The 22,170-nt window shown below is 37.0% G+C and overlaps 1 protein-coding gene across 1 annotated transcript; it reads left to right on the top strand.

Annotated features, from left to right (window-relative positions):
* The first annotated feature begins 13,444 nt into the window (after positions 1 to 13,444).
* On the top strand, positions 13,445 to 14,333 carry LOC125777096 (uncharacterized). The gene is made up of 2 exons (XM_049451009.1): positions 13,445 to 13,574; positions 13,644 to 14,333. Exons 1-2 carry the CDS (start codon positions 13,518 to 13,520, stop codon positions 14,205 to 14,207), a joined length of 621 nt encoding a protein of 206 aa, XP_049306966.1. The 5' UTR covers positions 13,445 to 13,517; the 3' UTR covers positions 14,208 to 14,333.
* The last annotated feature ends 7,837 nt before the right edge of the window (positions 14,334 to 22,170 follow it).

The raw sequence follows: 22,170 nt of genomic DNA, 5'->3' as shown, positions 1-22,170 counted from the left end.
TATTTGCTATAACTATATCAATCATAATTAAAGTGATTGTAAAATGCTTGGTTTGTATATTTGCGAAAATGTGAGTAACAATAATACAGGGTGCCCCAAAATTAACGCACGATTTAAAATTTGTCGCTTGAAGTGGAACCGCCTCCTAGGAACATCAAGAGGTACTTCCTCAACTACGTCGACGACATAAGACAATACGCCAATAAGACTTCGGAAACAACTAATTCAGGCATGCATTGACTGCCATTCACAGTGGATACATAAAACCCTGCACTGACTCCCTCTCAGTAAGTGGCGTTCTTGGTTGCCATGGGAATTGAGAGATACCCTTGCGCAGCTTTGTTCTGGATATTGTAGCCGGTTAAACTCCTACTTATTCTACTAATCCAGAATCTAAACATATGTCCAGCGTGCAATGAGTCCCCGTAAGCCTCTAACCATTTCTTTGCATGCCCAGAAAACCTACACATCGAACACCCCACTCCTTATGGTCCGACTCCGTCAAAACAGCACGTTCTGGACCAATCGTTGGATGACCTCGATGACAACTTATCTGAAACTTGCCACCTTAACGGAGACTAAATAACTGTTAAAACAACAACCACAACAGCTATCGATTTGCTTTCTTTTAGAGTTATCAACACGTTGCTACATAAATGCCGACATATTTAAATATTTCGTTAACTTTGGGACACCCTTTAATTTATTTGGGAAATTCCCCCCAGTTAAGCTGAATTCCTACATAATTAATTGATTTCGAAATTTTTTAGTTGTTGTTCGCCAAAATATTTTAGTTTTTTTATCAGTGCCCTTTAGACCCATTTTGGCAAAAGCCAGAAACAACTAGTTTTTTTATAATTAAATATGTCTAATAAGCAATGTTGGAAACCGATTTCTGTGTAATTAAAATCCAGCAAGATAAAATTACGATAACAAGAACATTTGGGCTTCTATATTGTATAATTTAATTAATGACATCAGAATGATTAATGGGTATTATTTGTATAATAGATACTAGACAATAGTTGTTGTATAATATTTAAAAAATTCTTGGAAGTAATCTATCCAAAATTTGATATAACATAATTCCTTACTTTGCGGCTAGATTATTATACAACACAGAAAAAGTTAAGGAAAGCTATAACACTCTGGAGAGAACTGCACTGACAGGAGGTAGCAGGTTAGCACCACGCCAAGATATTACTATGAGTTTGCAATCTGACAAGGTTATGAAATATGATCAACCTCCTCCAAGATTAAATCTGTCTCCTTGTCGCGTTCTATACGGGGCGTGCAGGCTCAGGAAGCACTTACCAAGCATGGGCGAGGTGGAACAAAAAACTACAGTACACCTGATTACAGATTGCCCAGTAATTTGTAAAAGTATGCTCAAGGCCATAGGATCCATATACGTGAACAGGGATCACATCACATCGGGCGCACCCAGCAAGCTCCTAGAGTTATTATCAGTCTTTGTGATATAGGAGAGGTGACAATAGATCATAGGTTGCAGTGCAAAACATCAAATATTTTCTATTTTAGCAGTATTCACCATAAAGCTCTCGAATTATTTTAGCAAAATTTTATTTTTCAAAATTTTTTCTGAGTTTTATTAGAAATAAATTCTCTCTCACTCTAAAGTCAAATTATATACTTACTATCTTAGAAATGCGAAATTACACCTACACCATAACTGTATTTCTAGCCACCCACAACCAATGAAATGGAAGGAATAAATGTGCGAATATTGCAAGTGTTGTTGCACGCCATTGTCCTGCTGTCAGCTTCTCGTTGTATCGCCAGCATTAATGCAGATTTTAATGCGTTTCCAGTGTTTGCCTTGGTGAGCGAGTCTGCTTCATTGTTTTAAACGCAATTTTCGCTCGCATTGCCACTGCGTGTACATTTCCTTATTAAAAATTTCCTGCATTCTAATGACTCCCTGCTGCAGCACGAAGCTACTATGTTGCAGCATTTGAAAGCCACTGTGGTGTAAAGCATCGAAGGTGTAAATGTGCTGCTGCCGTGGAATATCACTTGCAGCTTTCAAGTTAATGGCTCGAAAGTGATATAAACTAATGGCGGCAAGTAAACAACAAGAACTTGGCGACCACAACTCACAAATCACTTTAAGGGAGAAGAATGCGAAGAACACAAAGAAATTGCATTGGTGCTGTTGTACTTTACTGGTAGCGCATTAAAATTAGTTTAAGGCTGGTATGCACTTAAATAGTTATAAGTACAATGGAAGTTGTACAAAGTCAAATATTTAAGCAAGAAAGACGGTGAGAGCAAGTGTGAAATATAGTTGTATAGTCACACGTAATCGATATTTGAACAGCCGTTAAATATATTTTTTAAATTGTCGGTGTGTATCTGTAATGTAATTTTTGAGCTAGTCTACAGATATTCTGAACATAAGTAGACCACAGCTTATTGAATTTCTTACCTCCATTTGGCTTGGTCATATTCTCTGAGTCACTTGCTGTCATAGCACGTGCTCTTCGTTTCTAATTTATTCTTGTGGGTACTACATCGCTTGGAATGTATTAATATTTAAATGTTCTATCCTTTCGTGAGGTATTCGTAACTTGCAAACATTATACTATACATCCAAGTCTATTAAAGCTATTGGTATCTTACAGGGAAGTCGGCAAGGTCGTATTGATATATTTATTGCACAAAGTCTTACACCGCTCCACATTTAGCCTTGATAACGTTTGTCAAAAGAAGAGCTTTGGACTTTGAAGCTGGCTACCAATAGCTGATAGGTTTCAAAACACTTTTTTACGAGAAAACAACAGCTATTACCCTCCGAGGTAGCCAATGAACTTTTCATTGGTATCTGTTTCAGGCTTTCTGATTATTGTTGCGCTTTTCAAACTGAGTTTGGAGCTATCAAAGTAGTAGTTGGACCTTAGAAGCTACACCCATCGTATATGGGTAATACCAGCCTTAAATTCACTGACCTCGCGGTTGAGGCTGGTTAAAAAAATACTTTATTTCATTAGCATTGACATCAGGTCACTTCTGGATATTACGACGCCGTAGGTGTAAATGTGCTGCTGCCGTGGAATATCACTTGCAGCTTTCAAGTTAATGGCTCGAAAGTGATATAAACTAATGGCGGCAAGTAAACAACAAGAACTTGGCGACCACAACTCACAAATCACTTTAAGGGAGAAGAATGCGAAGAACACAAAGAAATTGAGTTTGTGCCGTAGTATTTTACTGGTGGCGCATTAAAATTAGTTTAAAGCTAGTATGCACTTAAATAGTTATAAGTAAAATGGAAGTTGTACAAAGTTGAATATTTAAGAAAGACGGTGAGAGGAAGTGTGAAATATAGTTGTATAGTCACACGTAATCGATATTTGAACAGCCGTTAAATATATTTTTTAAATTGTCGGCGTGTAGCTGTAGTGTAATTTTTGAGCTAGTCTACAGATACTCTGTACATAAGTAGACCACAGCTTATTGTATTTCTTACCTCCATTTGCCTTGATCACATTCTCTGAGTCACTTGCTGTCATAGCACGTGCTTTTCGTTTCTAATTTATTCTTGTGGGTATTACATTGCTTGGAATGTAAATATTTAAATGTTTTTGCTTTCGAAAGATATTCGTAACTTGCAAGCATTATACTATACATCCAGGTCTATTAAAGCTATTGGTATCTTACAGGGAAGTCGGCAAGTTCGTATTGATATATCGAACTCTATTTCTTGCACAAAGTCTTACACTGCCTCACATTTAGCCTTGATATCGTAGGAGGAGAAAATTTCGAATTTGTAGCAGACCCTCAGGGTTTGATGGGTAATAAACGACTTTATTACGAAAAAAAAATATATAATGGAGTATTGCTCTTGCCCTCCGAGGTGGCCGTTGTACTTTTCACTGATACCTATTTCAGGCTTTCTATTTATTATTACGCTTTTCAAACTGAATTTGGAACAATCAAAATAGTAGTTGGTGTCCCTTTTCGGAGCTCAGAAGCTACACCCATCGTATGTGGGTAATACCAGCCTTAAATTCACTGACCTCGCGGTTGAGGCTGGTTAAAAAAATACTTTATTTCATTAGCATTGACATCAGGTCTCTTCTGGATATTACGACGCCGAAAGTGAATCCTAAATAACAGTAAACAGTTGTTAAGGGCATGCGCTGTAGTATCGATGTCTTTGGAGTAGTAACAGGTCGGAGCTCCGTTGTGCTTTTATGGGTTACTATTGGACAACGTCAGGTGTGCTTAACGTGAGTAGCTGCTGACGGCGACCTAACCCCACGGCGCTCAAAAGCTCAACAGATGAAATTAATGCGTTGATCAGCGACCTGAAAATCCCAGACATTTTCAGTACCAATTGGCATGGTGGGATGGACACGCTAACCGCCGCACTCCTATTCAATGCCAACTAGCGAGGCTTTTCTGTCCGAAAAGTATTTCCGCCCATGTTACTATTGGACAGCTGGGCCCGGAGAGAGCTTACTTAGCAATGGGTAGCTACTGGTAACTGAGCGTTCACAAGATCCTTTTAGCTCAAATAAAGCGCCAGAGAGGGCCTTTCGCTCTAAGCGATGTTAGGCTTTTTCTAACTTTAAGAGTTATAACATACCATTAGCCTAATGATATCCATGATCGTAAGCGATTTAAGCCTAAAAGTCTTCGCTTCCATATTTGTTTCTTCTTGGAAGAAGATGTTGTACCTTCTCACTCTTGCGTGGGAGAAAGTGTACGGTAAAACAGAGAACAAAAATATTGCTTTGCTCTCTTTGCAAAATCAACTTTGCTTCTTCTTTCTTTACATTCACAGTCTTCAGTTCAAGCAGCCACAGGAAGTTCTTGTCCAGCATTCCTACAACTCTCACAGTCCAAAAGCACTAAGTTATTTAATAAAATGTACCTGTAAATTAATTAAGGGAGACCACTATGCAATTATGCTTTAATAAATATTTGACTTTGCACTCGAAAAATCTACACAAATATTTGCACAATTCATTTATTTTATTTTAAAGTAATATCATCGTGCTGATGTTACTCTATGCACTCCGAAAGCATACTTCCAACTTACAACTTCACCTGCCACGCTCTCACCTCTCCTACCCGCCACTGACCAACGAATGAATGCACTTCCCCTTGGTATTGCAATGGCAATGCTAAATTGTGAAATAATATAATAAAAGTCCCAACAAAATTGTGAACAAAAATAAAAATCGAAATAAAAATCTGAAATAAAATGAAAAAGGCAAATGCACAACCGCAATCTAAAACAAAAGGCCGCATTAACCACCGGCTGGCGCACTGGAAACTGCCGCAGTCAAAAAGTACAAATACGTGCGCATAATCTTGCCACTTGCCACTGCAACCGGAATGCGTATCGGTAGTGCACCGACGTCACGTACGTAAACTGAGATTTTGAGATTTTTGAATTTTGCATTGCATTTGTGCTATGTAGCAAGCAGATTATAGAACTGCAGCCAGCTACAATGAAAGTTATGCTGCCGCACACACACACACACACACATACGCACCACACAGCCACACGGGCAAATGAATGCGCACACTGATTTCAGATAGCCGCTCCCATTTACATAAAGCCGTTGAGCCTCATCTATGTATTGACCAAATCACAGCCTGCTGGACTTAACAGTTTGTATGCAGCCATGCCAGCTGTGCTTGCTGTTGTTGTTGTAGGCCATAACACACAAAACTAGTTGGTGCCAGCGCTTGGCAGGCTTGGCTGTCTGTGCTGCTGTTTGGCTCACCAAAACTTCCGGCTTTCGGATGCAAATTTTGTATGCTCGCGCAACGAGTCAACATTGGTGCCGGCGTCCGAGCCCACGACCGCCAACGGCATTTATCCGGTTCAGTGGCGGCGACGGCGACGGCGACGGCGACGTCGGCATTAAGATAAAGGACTTGTGCATGAAAATGCTCCGAAAACAAAGTGTGGCAAGCTCGCATAAAAAAGGTGGACCAGGAAGTTAAATGAAAATCAAATAAAAAAGTTGTTTTTATACGCCGTTGTGTGCACCGTAATGTTACGGTATTAAGTGCATATTGGGCGAGTGCTTAAAATTGAAAGTGCGATATGCGAATGAATTATAATAACTAGATATATCAGTTGTGGCGTGATAAGACCTTGTTGTGGCCGGGCAATGTTATTTGCAGTAATGCTGAAATTATATTACAATTAAGAAGCCCTTATCAGTAGCGGTAAATTTAATTAAAATTGTCTGTTATTACTTTGGGCCAGACGGTAGATAGGTTGTATAGTGTAAGTTGTAAATTAACTACACATAGTCGTGTAGTAAAATTAAAATATAATTTCTTGTATTCAGTCGTACTGTTAACTAAACTAATTCAACTATAATATTCACATTAAAAATCATACATGAAATCTGATCAACTTGCCAAATTAACAGAAAAGTCAAACAGCTATGACGGCAAAAAACCTGTTCTGTATTTGATGCGATCAGAAGCGATTGCTGTACTAAGAGTATAAAGTATTGAAACTGGGCTTAACTAATAATGGAGAACGCTACCGACAATAACTCATCAAGGAGAAACGAGCGATTGTCGAAAACTGTCCTTAAAATGTGATTAGACACGACACAATGATTTTCCATCTTAACAACGCCCGGCGTCATGTTGCAAGAGCGGTCAAAAACTAATTGGAAAACAAAGACTGAAAAGTTTTAATAAGAAATTCCAAACATAATGGATACTGTTTTTTTATCATTCGAAAGAACATTCTTTACTATTTATTCTTTGAAGATTACTTCTTTCAAATGCTGGCCGCGGCTACGTTTCAGACGGTCCATCCGTTTAGTCCAATTTTCGATTACTCTTTCGAGCATTTCGACTAGCAACAGTCGAATGACACGCGTCTTACTTCAAGGACTGAATCGAAGCGGAATTCTACGCATGGACTTTAGACTTTACATATATCCACAGGAAAAAGTCTAACGGGGTGATATACAAGTATCACGATCTTGAAGTGGCGCTGTATTGTTGAAACCAGATACCGCCGAGATCACGAGCTTCAATTTCGGTTATGTTCTCACCGGTATAATTTTTGAAAACACATTTACCGATGATTCCACTGGCCCACAAACTATACCAAACCGTTGTTTTTTCTAGATGAAATGGCAGCTCTTGAATATCTTCAGGTTGCTCTTCGTCACAAATGTGGCAATTTTTTCTTGTTTACTTGTTACTCATTGAACCAAAAATGGGCCTAATCGCTGAACAAAACTTGCCTCGAAATCGTCGGATCTTCTTGGAACTTTTCAAGAGCCCATAGAACGAGCGATGCCGCTTGGGAAGGTCATACGTCAGGGGAGTTACTGCGAACTGTTTTCATCAGCTACGGTTGCCATATTTTCTTCACCACGTGCAGGACATGGTCTATTAGTCGTACATTGTCCTAAAATGAATGTTGGCTCCCAAGATGGTTAATGGTGTTGCGAACAATACGCTCCTAGGCCATTATCATATACTCTTTGAATGTCCTGAAATTTCAGGAAAAATTATTTATATGTCACATCCATTTATCCAAAAGCTTTACTGCGCCTCCTGGTTTCACTTGGGTTAAATCAGGTTGTGTAATAATCTGTAGGAAAAGGCATAATATATCGTAGGTATCACATTGTATTCCTTAATTTTTAATCGATTCTAATATAATATCAGCATGCTTTCCAATAGCTTTATAACTCGTCATGACGATTGATAGCGATTAAAGTAAGTAATAACGATCAGGCCCATTTCTGCTGACGGGAGTTGTGAATATTTTTATTCCCTTTGATTAGACAAAATTTACATTTTTTATACCAAATTAACAGCATTTTTTTATTTCCTGTTCATGCCAATTTGTTTAATTCTTAAGTTGAAGGAACTTATTTTGTTGATATTTGTTGATTGCTTTAGCTAAACAGAGAGAGCGCGGTTCTAAAAGCACAAAAGAAATCGTTTACTTTTTACAAAAACTATATTTGCATTCCTCCATCATTGCACAGCCTGGTGAAATCGTTTTTTTCGTTCTTCTTTTAAGTAAATCGTCAAGATATGCGAGATTACAGGTTAGAGTGAAATGAGTAACTTCCTACTGCCACAGCCAGATCGTCATTAATTCGTCGAAGCGTTGAGGGATACCGAATTTTTTATACTTTGACAATTATTTAATTTGTAGAAAAGTCTTGCTGGTCGAAGAAGAAGTTCTTTATTTTTAGCCCAATTTCCTGGATGTCAATATTTTAGTTTCTTAAAAGCATAGAGGCAACGAATAAGGCAACTCATTAATGATTTCCTTTGAAGGCAAGCATTTTTTCTGGCTACGGCCTTATTTAAGTAAAAAGTACATGCTTCTCATAGCAAGCATATGAAATAAAATTACTATAGAGTGGCTGTACTAGCTCAACTATTATTTTTTATTGTTTTGGGTATTACTAAGAAGGAAACAAATTGGATTATCATTAAGTTTCTAAAATGAAATTTTAAATTTCAATGAATTTCATATATAGAAAGTATATGACGAAGATATGATGACCGGAAATTATTCAAAGTTTATTTATTTATATCAAAACTTGAAATGAGAGCGCATAAACGTTTTCAAAACACTTCAGTATCTGTTCTACCACTTTCGATCTGGCTTCGATGTCATTAGCATAGCATAGAATAACATATCATTGCCATATAAAATTACATATCTGTGGCTTCTGTGCTTATTTGTTTAATCATCGGAATTAAAAATATTCAAAAATGTATTCTATTTCCTAACAAAAGAAGAAAATTGTTTCCGAAATTCACCATTAATACATTTCTCCCACATATTGTTTCATTCCTTCTAAACCATACAAAATTATTAAATGACGCATGTCTATTATTTGCTTTCACTAATTTATGCGAAAAACATAGAAAAAATCTATAAATATTTGTTTTCCACAAATTGTGCAATTATCCTTGTAACAGAAGGTCAAATTGTGGTCAAAGACTCAATGTTATTATGGTGAACCATAATTTTCACAAGTTGCCGCAAAACCATTATGGCATGAGTGGAAAAATAACAAAGCACTTAAATTGTATGGAATATGTGAAAATACGTGGTAAGCGAACGCAAAGCTCCAATGCTTTATTAAATTATTATTACTGTCCATTAAATGCCAGTGGCAATAAAACTGCTATCTGTTCATATGGCTGCGCGCACATACATACATATAAACACACACACTCACATTTGCGCATATGAGCGCACACATGGCAGCGAAAGTTGTGAAAATAGCTAAATTAGTGTCGGAACGTGTTATGTAGTTGGACAAATCGAAGGGCAGCGAAGGTGAAGTAATGATGAAAAGCATCAAACTTGCATTAGCGCCAACCACAAAAACAAAAAACAAGAAAAAGAAGCATTTGGAGAAGAGAACATAAAAAGCTGGAAACAAATTAAAGACAAATGGACTAAACTCGCAAGTACAGTTACTGTCTCACATAAATACAAATAAGCACGAAAATATATATAAATATATATAGATATGTATGTATATGTATATGTATGTATGTGTTGTCGAAATATGCTTGGGGTAAGTGTTCGGAAATTGTCGTTTATTATCATATCGACTGTCTAACTGACTGGTCAACTGAAATGCGACATAAAGCAGGCAATAAAGTTTATGCGCGACGCAAATCTTACAGTAAATGACAGCAACAAAGTTTTTGTGGTCCATTTAAGGTTATGATGTGTATGAGCATAGTTGTTACGTATACGCAGTGCATGGCATATATTGTACATTATATACAAATAATCGATTGCTGAATGTGGCAAAAACCTGAATGCGTGTAAATATGTCGCAATCGCTTAATTTAGTTGAAGAAATAATAATTTGCGGATAAAGCTTTTATTTGCAAATATAGTTGTTGGACTGTGTTGTTGCGCCAACGCATTACTTACAAGACGTTAAGTCCTGACGATAGTTTTTGTTGTGCTACTAGTAGGCTGAAAAATAACTAAAGCCAAGTTAGTAGTATTGGGGGTAATTTGGATTCATATGGATAGCTACAAAGTATTAAAGAAGAATTTCAATCATGAATTCTTAATGAGAAGACCAAAACATAACGACGCAAAAGTGTTTTAATTTGTGAGCTTCCTCGAAAAGTTCTAAGATTAACAAGAATAATGTTAATTCAAATGTTTGATAATCATATGTACTATAAAATGAATCAAAGTCTTCAAAAAAACCCAAGCGACTCCCGAAACAAGAATCACAGAACAGCAAGGAACTCTGCCCAAAAAACCTATTCGGAGTGAAGGGGAACATAGCAGCTCAACAACGGCAAAATATTTCTGCGATGTAGCCAGAGATAGCCTACATGTAGGCATTATAGATGCTAACTCCTCCTCACCTACAACAATACAGAAACACTGGGTGAAGATGGTTGGTTCTTGGGTTGGTACAACTGTACTTAATTATGGTGCCAAAAATTAGCGTGAGCTGTCAAACAATGTGTTTGCAGCACTACTGTCAGTCGACCTCAGTAGTGTTTGTCGAATTTTACAATGACCGAAAATATTGATCAACGTATTTGTGTTTAATTTTGTGTTGCGAACGAATTTTAGTGTGCCAATGCATAGAAAATGTTGCAGAAGGCTTTTGGTGAATCTGCTCTATCAAAAACATGCACTTACAAGTGGTACAAGGGTCGGGGGACCGTCGAAGACATGCTTCGTTCTGGACGGCCGAGTCAACGAGTGTGACCGATGATAACGTTGAAAAAGTGAAGGCAATTGTTACCGAAAATAACCTTGTGAGTTTGAGAGAGATTGCCCATAAATTGGAGATGTCACACGAGCGCGTACACACGATTATGCAAGTAAAATTGGGTATGCAACGCGTTTCTGCTAGACTTGTTCCGATAGAGCTGAATTTCCTTTAAAAAAGGTCTCGAGTGCAGGTAGCTGCAGACACGCTGAATCGAGCCAATTCGGGTCCCACCTTCATGGAACGCATAATTACTGCTGACGAGACATGGGTCTACCATATGACAGACTTACGAACCAGCAATCATCCGAATGGCGGCCCAAGGCGCGCCAAAGCCAATTGAAAGTGAAGGTAATGCTCATTGCTTTCTTCGATGCTCGTGTGTTGTCCTCTATGAATACGTTCCAACTGGTCAAACCGTCAACAAACAGTATTATCTTGGTTATATGAGACGCGTACGAGACGCTCCGTCGTAAACGTCCGAATTTGTGGACTAACAATTCGTGGATTCTTCATTATAATAATCGCACAAAGTCATCATTGTGAATGAATTTTTGGCCAACACTCAATAAATATCATTGGGCAAGTACCGTATTCACCTGATATAGCCCCCTGTGATTTTTTCTTATCCTCCACGCTGAAATATCCACTTCGGGAACACATTTCGACTCGATTGAAGACATCAAACAAATTCGACGAGAGCTGAAGGCCATCCTGGAAAGTGCCTATAAAAATGTTTTGGCGATTGGAAGAAGCATTGGCTCATGTGCATCGCTTTAAATCGATGTTACTTTGAAGGATAATGGGTTAAAATTTTTCATTTTATTCATAAATTCCCGATACTTTTTTGACACGGTGTATATCACACATTGACCGACATTTTCGATCAAAAGTCAACTGTAGGAACCGAGGTCTAAATATCCGGTACCAATGAGCTTGAACAGTTTTTATTGGATTTAAACAATTATTGATCATATGATGGCATATACTAGAGACTTTATTTCTGCAAAGTTTTATCCCGTTATAATAATTGCTTCTTGATTTGTGAACGAATCAAGTGGAATTTAAATTTGTGCTATTTGGGATGTAGGAGTGGTTTTTGTCCGATTTCGTCCATTTTTGATTATAAAAATCTACTAAATTTTGTAAAAATCGATTCGTCGGGTCCCGAGATAAGGGGAAGAAAAGTGGTCGGTGCCACGCCCATCGTCCGATTTTCACAATAGCTCCTTTAGGGCTCTCCAATACCATATCGGAGGTGAAATTTAATGTCTCTGGTTATTGATTTATCGCATTTTAAGTAGTTTTTAAAAGTACCGTTATATGGGGAGTGAGCGGAGTGTCGGTAGAAATTCTTATAAGATTTGCACTCAGCAAATTTGGTTATTGTAGCTTTAGTAGTTTAGGGAATATGCACATTAAACTTGCTAGAGGGCGCGCCACGCCCACTTTTCAAAAAAAAAAAAACAAATTAGAACTTGAAAATTTTTTTTTTGTACTAAGGAACCTGTGCATCAAGTTTCATCATTCATTTTTTTACCCTTTAATGCTATAACAAATGCACCCGCGAAGGGCGTTATAGTTTTGCTACCTTTTTCTTAGTTATATTATATTATATAATAATCCAAGCGTAAAATAAGGAATTATGTTATATCAAATTTTGGATAGATAAGTTCCAAGAAATTTTTAAATATTATACAACAACTATTATCTAGAAACTAATATACGTACTTCAATAATATCCATTAATCATTCTGATGTCAATAATTAAATTATACAATATAGAAGCCCAAATGTTCAAGTTATCGTTATGTTATCTTGCTGGATTTGAACAACACAGAAATCGGTTTTCAATGTTGCTTATTGGACATATTTATTTATAGAAAAACTAGTTATTTCTGCCTTTTGCCAAAATGGGTCTAAAGAGCACTGATAAAAAAAACTAAAATATTTTGGCGAACAACAACTAAAAGATTTCGAAATCAATTAATTATGTAGGAATTCAGCTTAACTGGGGGGAATTTCCTAAATAAATTAAAGGGTGTCCCAAAGACCCAAATTAACGAAATATTTAAATATGTCAGCATTAGAAAAACGACAGTTGTTGTTGCAACGGTTATCTGGTCTTCGTTAAGGTGGTAAGGTCATCCAACGATTGGTCCAGGACGTGCTGTTTTGACGGAGTCGGATCATAAGGAGTGCGGTGTCAGATGTGTAGGGTTTCTGGGCATGCAAAGAGATGGTTAGAGGTTTGCGGGTACTCGTTGCATGCTGGACATATGTTACGTTTCTGGATTAGTAGGATAAGTAGAAGTTTAACGGCTACAGTATTCAGAACAAAGCTGCGCAAGGGTATCTCTCAATTCCCACGGCAACCAAGAACGCCATTTACTGAGAGGAAGTATGTGAAGGGTTTTATGCCTCCACTGTGAATGGCAGTCAATGCATGTCTGAAGTTAGATGCGTCTGAAATCTTATTGCCGTATTGTCTTATGTCGTCGAAGTAGTTGAGGAAGTACATCTTGATGTTCCTAGGAGGCAGTTCCACTTCAAGTGACAATTTTAAATCGTGCGTTAATTTTGGGCACCCTGTATTATTGTTACTCACATTTTCACAAATATACAAACCAAGCATTTTACAATCACTTTAATTATGATTGATATAGTTATAGCAAATAGATATGAGAGCAAACAATTAATATAAAAGCCACCCACAGTATCAAAGCAAATCATTAACACAGTTATAACCGAACTAAAGTGTAAAACATGAAATTCGCAACGAGCGCTCTCTCCGTGGTAGTACTGCTCTTCGCAGTTAGCCAGGTAAATTAATTATATTACTCCATAACTGCCTATAACAAAGCACATAAATATTATTTCCCCCAACTACAGGCAAGCATCTTACCTGCCGAGCAATTAGATGGCAATGACTTTTCCGAATGCATCCAGAAGTACCAATCACTGCTTACTGAATACTCGAACCTCGAGAAGGCAGCCAGGCAACAAATGATCGACTGTTTCCAAGATGGCACCCAATGCTTTAAGCATTATGCGCCCATTATGGCCGCAATCAACCAACGCATGGCCGCAGTAGATGCAAAAATTAGTTATTGCTTGCAACATGGAGGCGATTCAGAACCCGAAGCCTCTACAATCTCGTCCAATACTGATTCTCCAGCAACAGAAGACACTACCGACTCCAGTTCAACTAGTAGCCCAAGTGGACCTGTGACCATAACTGATTGCTTGAACAGTTACCAACCACTAATTGCTGACTTAACGTCCAAGGAGAAAGCTGCGTTTAACCAGATGGTCGATTGCATGACTTCAGGCAATTCACATGCCCTTTGCTCCAATGAATATGAACCCACTGTAGATCAGATCAACTCCAGTATCGCAGCCATTCACCAAAAATTTACAACATGCTTGGAAGATGCTGAGTCCGATCGTGCTTAATTCGGTCAATGCTGTCGGGATCACTTAATGTTTTTTCTTCTTTACTGGCTTTAATGTTTTACACTTTCAATATTTTCATTTAATTAATAAATTATTTCGAAGTAATAAAAAAATCAATTGCATAAGAAAAATGTTTTACTTTATTTTTCTTAATTAATTACATAATATTTTATAGAACACAAATACATACTTTGAAAGCCATATTAACTTTGATTTTGGACAGCTCATTGCAACTTCTTCCTAAAAGAGAGAGAGTTAAGAAATCACGCAGCATGGAGTAGAATATCAATGAGCACAGCTATTCGCATTTAATATTAACTGAGAGACGTCTTAACTCTGAAAATGTGTTCAATTTTTTCGAGTCCAATTGCACTTGCGTGATAATGGCGCAGTAACTTGCAGTGGCACTAGCCTCGCTGTTAAAAACTTCGTTTCGTTTGTTAATGTCGCCTGCCTGCCTTTCAAACTTTCGAAGCACTTCACTGCATGTCCAATTAATTTCTGCATACTTTTACGACACTCACGTATGCGGTCCATATCTGTTGAAAATTCTAATTCCCTGCAAATCGAGCGCCACCATTGTATTAAACACATATGAGAGTGCTGCAATTAATTGTCCAAAAATTACGCTGCACTATTTTCAGCTTGTCTTTATGTCGTTCTTTGAATATGCGAAAATGAAGCCACTACTAACGTTGTCGCTGGCGAGCTTAATGCTGCGAACGAATGTTTATTAACCAGCGCATGCGTTAACGCCACTTAAAGCCAGCAACCGTAGGCACCAACGCAAGCAATTAAAACTGGTACGCAGTTGATAATATATTTGTGACTGCACACATGTACATATGTGGACAATTCGTATGTACTCGTATGTACCCACGTGTATAAGGGTGGGTCAAAAGAAAAGTTTTATATTTTTTCCTTAGATAATTTCAACCATAGTATGTACACTCAGTCCTTTTTTTACGCGATCTCTTTTTACGCTATTTCACTTTAACGCGGTTATTTTTGCAGCGCAAATTCCTTTTTTTACGCGAAATTCTCACTTTAACGCGATTGCTTGTTTTCGTTTTTTGCTTGTTTACATATTTTTTACGCGTAATAATTTTTGAATATGTCGGCGCACCCTAATAGTGTGTGGATATTGGATATTGACACCGAGATAGACGATCATCCAATTAAAGCAGAGACGATTAAGCAAGGTTTTCAACTTGCAGCAGAATAGGAAAATTATTTTGTAGCAAATGATACTGATGCCGAACGTGCACGAATTTTTCAAAAAGATTTGAGTCTCTGTATTTTAAGATATAAAGAACTACATCGGAATTTATTGGGTCCAAAAAGAAGCATTCAAACAAAATTAACTGAATTGCACCATAATTCAGTTAATTTTGTCAGTCGGAGATGCTTAGTCAATCAGAACATCAATCCATAGTTCATACTATTCATATATCAGCGCCGGCCATCAAAATAAGCGGCTAAGAATAATTTCCACTACGGATAATGACAGTGATTGAACAGCATTCAACGGTTTTTTTTTCAATAAATCTACCTATTTTCTATTTCCTTCTCTTTTATATATGGTTTTTGTTTTGTATTTTTTATTTTGTTATGAATGAATAAATCATATGTATGAAATTTGAAACTGATTGTATTGTTTTTGAATATTTTTTTGCGAGCATATTTTGTTATACGCGATATTTTTTATATTCGGAACCAATTCGTCAGTTAATATAGGAAAACTAACCATTTTTACGCGATTTTTTTTTACGCGATTAGTGGCAGAACCAATAATCGCGTAAAAAAAGGACTGAGTGTACTCGTATTGTGAAAAGAAGTGAAAAATTTTGAGCTTTTATTATCGAATAATCTTCAAACGAGTAGACTTAAGGAAAAATCATCGTTACATTCGCTGTAGGTAACTTTTCATTTTCACTATTCAATAATTTGTTTAAGTGCAGTACATCAAAAATCAATAAATATGAATATTTTTTCTGTTATTTCGGACGAAATTTTCAAGGTTTATAAAGAAAAAATGAATAAATTATACACTTTTTGGTTCACACCCTAATGTTATGTGCAAATATGCAATTAAAAACTCATTAGGATGGGTAAAAAAAAAACATTTTCAAGGTAACTAAGGTCAAAAATAAACAAATACTTTTTGGGTCACACCCTAATGTAATGTACAAAAGTACTAATATATAGTAACTCATTAGAGTGGGTAAAAAAGAATAATATTTTCACGATAACTGAGGAAAAATTAAAGATTAATTTTTTAGGTCCCACCCTAATGTAATATACAAATATGCTGCTAATTAAGGTTGGTAAAAAAACAATATTTTTACAATAACTGAGGAAAAATTAAAGATTATTTTTTTTGGGTCACACCCCAATGTAATGTAAGGTGGGTAAAAAAAAAGAATAATATATTCACGATAACCGAGGAAAAATAAAAGCTTAAATTTTTGGGTCACACCCTAATGTAATGTACAAATATACTAATTATACTATTCTTCTTAAACTATTAGGGTGGGTAAAAAATACTTATGAACCTATTTTTCAGAGTACTAAAGTAAACTAACATTTTTTTGGACCACTCTAATACTCAAAAAAGTTTGATTATTAGAAAGCAATTTATTTTCATATGTATTTTAGAATTCCATACAAAATTAATTTTAAATTACAAAACTCATAGTACCTTTACAATTAAGAGAGACTCTCTTAGAGGTGTCTAAGAACCAGTTTTTCAGAGTACCAAGCGGAAAAAAATAAACATTTTTTGACCCACCCTAATTCCCACGGAAAGTTTTATACATATATTCATAAGTCTACTCACATATTCACATATTCTCATACCTTCCCACACAATCGTAACTCTGCCATTGCGACTAGAACACGGTGAAAATGAACACATGTTCGCGGGGTGGGGATCTACAATTTCGAAAGTCGGTAATGTGAATTGTGCGTTTGGTCGACCGCACGGCAATTAGTTCAAGCTCTCTTCGTACCACCAACAGCACTGATCTACGAAATTACTTTCCACTTCGCCGCACCGATTGCGGCAAGGCTTTGTACGTTGCACGTTGTTGTTGCCGTTGCAGTTATTGCTGCACTGTTCATGACTGTCACAGTGCAGCACTTCAACGCAGTCAACGCACGCGTTGGTGCAACTTCAAGTGGGTGCGCGTTGCGGTCAATTTTATTGCATTGCCTCATGTGGCATGCCAGAAATATGAAGCAATTTAGGAAGCGCGCACGGCGAAAGCAAGCGACCGGGAGCAGTCAAGGCAGACAGGCTTTGCAAGTCATAGCTGACAGTGCAATAAAAGCGCATCAGCGTTTAAAAAAATAAATGACAATGCCGCACAACTGCTACTACACGTACATACACATATGTACGTATAGCACAAGGCAAGCGGAACACCTTCAGGCAGCTGCGGAGGCGCCTGTTGCTTACGCGCAGCTGTGCGCCAACGTACTACACTCCAGCAACTTTAGCTGCCACTTCAAGTTTAAGTAAATTACTAAGCCATCAATCACAGTGTGCAAGATAAAGTTTATAAGCAAAGTAACAGCACACCAGTACACACACACACACATATACATATATATGAAGTTACTGCGCTCTTTACCTTACCTTGTAACTGCACACATAATTTTGCCGCTGCCGTTGTCTGCGCGCATGGCAATTTAGCAGCGCTGCCAACGTTGCCTTTTTGACAACATCTAACACCTTCGCTGCAGCACACATCTTTGTAGTTTCGTAATGTTTTCACAGCAATTTCTCTTCCAGTTACAGCACACACACTTATACTCAGCCACTTGCATTGCTGCTATTTTCATTACTCTGGCTGTTGCTGCTGTTGTTGCAGCCGTGCTGACTGCTCATGGTGAATGTGCCAGCCATCACTCAGCGTCGTAAAATTTCTGAGCGAAAATGTGTGCATATTAGAACTGACATGAAATGCAGCCAGCTACAATATCAACAGCGCTTCAGCGCCATGCAAAATATTCCCATAGATCTAATATAATCACAAAATGACGGGGCTATGTCTTCTCTTACTTCTCGCCAACACTTTTCACTCCATTGAATTTGACTAAGAATATTTTTAAGTGCGAAGAATGCAACAAAAAAGTTGTTCGATTTAAGTAATACGAATTGTGTGGGAAACTGTTTTTGTATTTTAAAGGACTGGCGCAAAAGTTTGTACTATTTTGAGGTAAACAATTCATAGATATATCGCTTTTGGCGACCTTTCAACTTTTCGATCTCATTTTTGTATCACAATAGCATTGATATTTTCTTGCAGTCTTGTCAATTTCCTGATATTCAATCTTTTCTGAGTTCTATAACTTTACTTTGAGATATCCAAACTTTATAACATGGACTCCAAAAAACCCTGTATAAGCAAAAACTAACCACACACTGCTCTCCAATCTGCATTGATTTAATCTGTCTTCTGATCGCTTAATACTTCAGTTCGACCGGCTCTTATAGTTCATATAAACGTACTTAGAAAACGTACCTAGATCTTCGCACCCAACATCGAGCCGCATATCGGTATGTAATCTATACGAAAGAAATATAATCACCCAATGATTGATCAGCGGAAGAAAACCAAATGTCTAATACTTATTATTTAACAAAGTATTGTGTTTGAATTGTTTTTGGCCATAATCAGTTTAAAACAATGAATCAGATATACAATAAATAGATAACTTTTCTTTGTAAATATTTAATTATTTGTATGAATGACTGATCGCTTGCGCCATGTGTTAAATAGATTCAAACAGAAAGTGAAAGCCCATGATTGCGCTTGGTATTGTTTAAAAATAGACTGTTACCTTATACTGTAGAAAAGACCATGTGGGAAGACGGTAAATAATTAAGCTCATAGTTGACTTATGGAATTTATAATTATAACGGGTGATCCGAGTAGAAGTACTTTTTTCAATAACCTTTTTTTAAGGTTACGCATGAATCGTTTCAAGCTGTCATGTCACTTTTGTTTAGTATTGTTTAACATTTCTTCATTATTAACATTTACGTGCAACTTTATTATGAAAAATCACATTCTGTAAAGCATTCCAGCATTCATTACAAGATAATATTCGACCGAATAGACCACGCGCAGGACGCAGGGGAAAAACTATAGCTGCCGTATCTGGGAGTATACACGAAGACCATGGATAGTCGATTCGGTGTCGTTCGCAGAAACTCGGGACTGACGTGTGGACTGATTTGCCACAGTTAACGTCGAGATCCTAAATTGAAAGCTTGGCAAAACACAGCTGGTGTAAGAACTGAAACCACTTTATGGGCGCTTCAAAAGTTCCAAGATGATCTGTCGTTTTTTAGCCAAATTTTTATTCAGAGATGACGTCCATTGTGGCTCAATGGGTGTATAAACAAGCAAAATTACCGCATTTGTGATGAAGAGCAATCTGAAGAGATTCAATAGTTGCTACTTTTCCAGAAAAAGTAACGGTTTAGTTTAGTTTGTGGGCCTGAAATTGAAGCTGGTAATCTCGGTGATATCTGGTTTCAACAAATGATGCCACCACTTCCAACACATCGCATCAGTCAATGGATTTATTGAGAGAACACTTCGATTAGCAGATAATATTACGTTTTCGGCAGGTCGGTTGGCTGCCATGATCGTGTGATTTCACACCGTTAGACTTTTTCCTGGGTGATATATAAAGTCCAAAGTATATTCGGATAATCCCGCTTCGATTCAGGCTTCCAAGCAAAAATATCACGCGTATCATTCGCCTGTTACCAGTCGAAATGCTCGAACGAGTCATCGAAAGTTGGACACAATGAATAGGCCATCAGAGACCTAGCCCCAGCTAACATTTGAAAGAGATAAACTCCAAAAAATAAATGCGAAGAATGTTATTTCGAATGATTATAAACATTCCCTATTAGATTTGATATTTCTGTGTTTTTTCTTTGAAAAATTAGTGAACCTCAAAGTGGAACACCCTTTTACAATGTACACTAGGTGCTTAAATAGCTAAAACTTAAGTTGCTTCTAAATATTGAAAAGCTCTTAAGTACTATTAATCATTAAGGCAAACATACTCTATTTTCTTATAGGAACCCCCTGATATACCAAAAAACACAAAATTCTTATCACTGCGTGCCTCTTGGAATACAATCTTCACCAAACCTAAATTACAACAGAAATATATTGCCACTTTCGTCACACTTTATCATTCGGAACAACAAATTACAGCCTTAACTAAATGAAAGTGTAGCTGACCCCCAATCCTGTTGTGCTCTATGGTATCTATTTAGCTGAGAAGCGTTAGTTATGCGCTTTTGTAACACGATGTTGTTCTTTCTAGTTATCCCCTCATGTTAGTTTATGTGCAAAACGATTTATGGCATTTATTATTAAACTTTGCCACCTGCAAAAATGTGGTTACGCACATTTGTCGCCTCAAAAAGATGTTACCAAACACATACGCAAGCACCTACAATTACACTTGTCTTCCAAAGACGTTCCCTGTTGGTCAGTTGTGGAAGTTAAATGAAGTTTAATGTTCGGTAGTCAGTTTGGAATAGAACTGGGGTTGTGAAAAACAAAGGGAGACTTGAGAACAGTTTCATAAAGTAAGAACTAAAATAAAAGGTAATCAATGTCAATGCATAGAGCGTTGAAATGCATTAAACAATAAAATTTCCTCTTTAGCAATTTTATAGCCTACCTTTAGGCTGAACACGCTGTTTGTAGTATACCTTTAGGATTCGTGCGTTATATATTGTAAATACATTAATAAAACATAAAAACTTTTGAAAACTCTACTTACTCGCTAATAGTTACTTCGGTATTCATCTAATTTACCGACAGGGTCTGCGCTTTGTTTGTAGGTAGAGTGTAGGGAAAATGCTTGCGCTTCTAAAGCAATAAACACAAACGGACGATAAAAGATGCACTTAAATAACAAATTGTTGCTTGGCGAGTGGCAAATGAAAATAGGGGTCACAATCCTTTCACTCGTGTGCGCTCATACATTTCGCTGCATGAGTGTATTGTGAAAGTTGATTTTGTTGTTGCAGAGATAAGTTGCATTTTACCGAAGAAGCCACATACCTAACCAAAAAGCACCACAACTCCAACATATGATTGCCACATAAAGCAATTTAAAGGAGTTTTTGAATTTTAGTAGTGAGGCTGTATTAGAAATATTTAAGACTGTGCTTTTGGAGAATATCTTTGAGTTCTTAAACTATAAAGCGATACAGGGTTAAGTATCTAGCGGAGTAGTAACCGTATATACAGTATAAGAGACATTTCAGGCAGATGTTATTCAGGTAACCCTTGAATGGTCCTATAATAAACTAAGATGCGATCAGAAACTCATAGATTTTGTCAACCAAGAGGCTCTAAATCTAGGCTTTGAAGTTGAACAAATATGTACGACATGGAACTACCACTTTTTTTTACACAAAAATGGCAAAATATAGCGAATTTCTTCATTATTTTCACTCATTTTTGAACAGGTGTAACTCTTTTCAACTTCTCCGAATTTAATTTTTTGGTTAAATGAAGCTTAGAATCTCACCTTTCCAGCTCTATATGGTATGAAACAATGTGATTGGTAGCACTGTAGATATACGACTGCAGCGACATCAATTAAAAAAACTTTTTCGATTACCCAATATCTCCTCCACTACATTTATTGCAAATATTGCATTAATAATATTTTCCAAATAGTATTCATAAATTTAAAATTTAATATTTAGCTCACTTGGTTACCCTATTCATTAGACAGCGTGGAATGGGTAGAGTTGGCCAAATTGCTACTGTGACTCACATTTGTAGATAAAATTGAAAAAGAGGATTCTATACGCATGTTTGTTCCGTTACTGTTGCTACTCGTTGTTATTATTGCAAGAAATTGTTGGTTTGCTTTCAAAAAGGTACGTGACTACATTGTTCTCAGCAAG

This window comes from Bactrocera dorsalis, chromosome 3, assembly GCF_023373825.1.
Source record: "Bactrocera dorsalis isolate Fly_Bdor chromosome 3, ASM2337382v1, whole genome shotgun sequence".
NCBI classification, from domain to species: Eukaryota; Metazoa; Arthropoda; class Insecta; order Diptera; family Tephritidae; genus Bactrocera; species Bactrocera dorsalis.
Note: the sequence above shows the minus strand (reverse complement) of the source record. Positions and strands in the feature narration are given on the sequence as shown.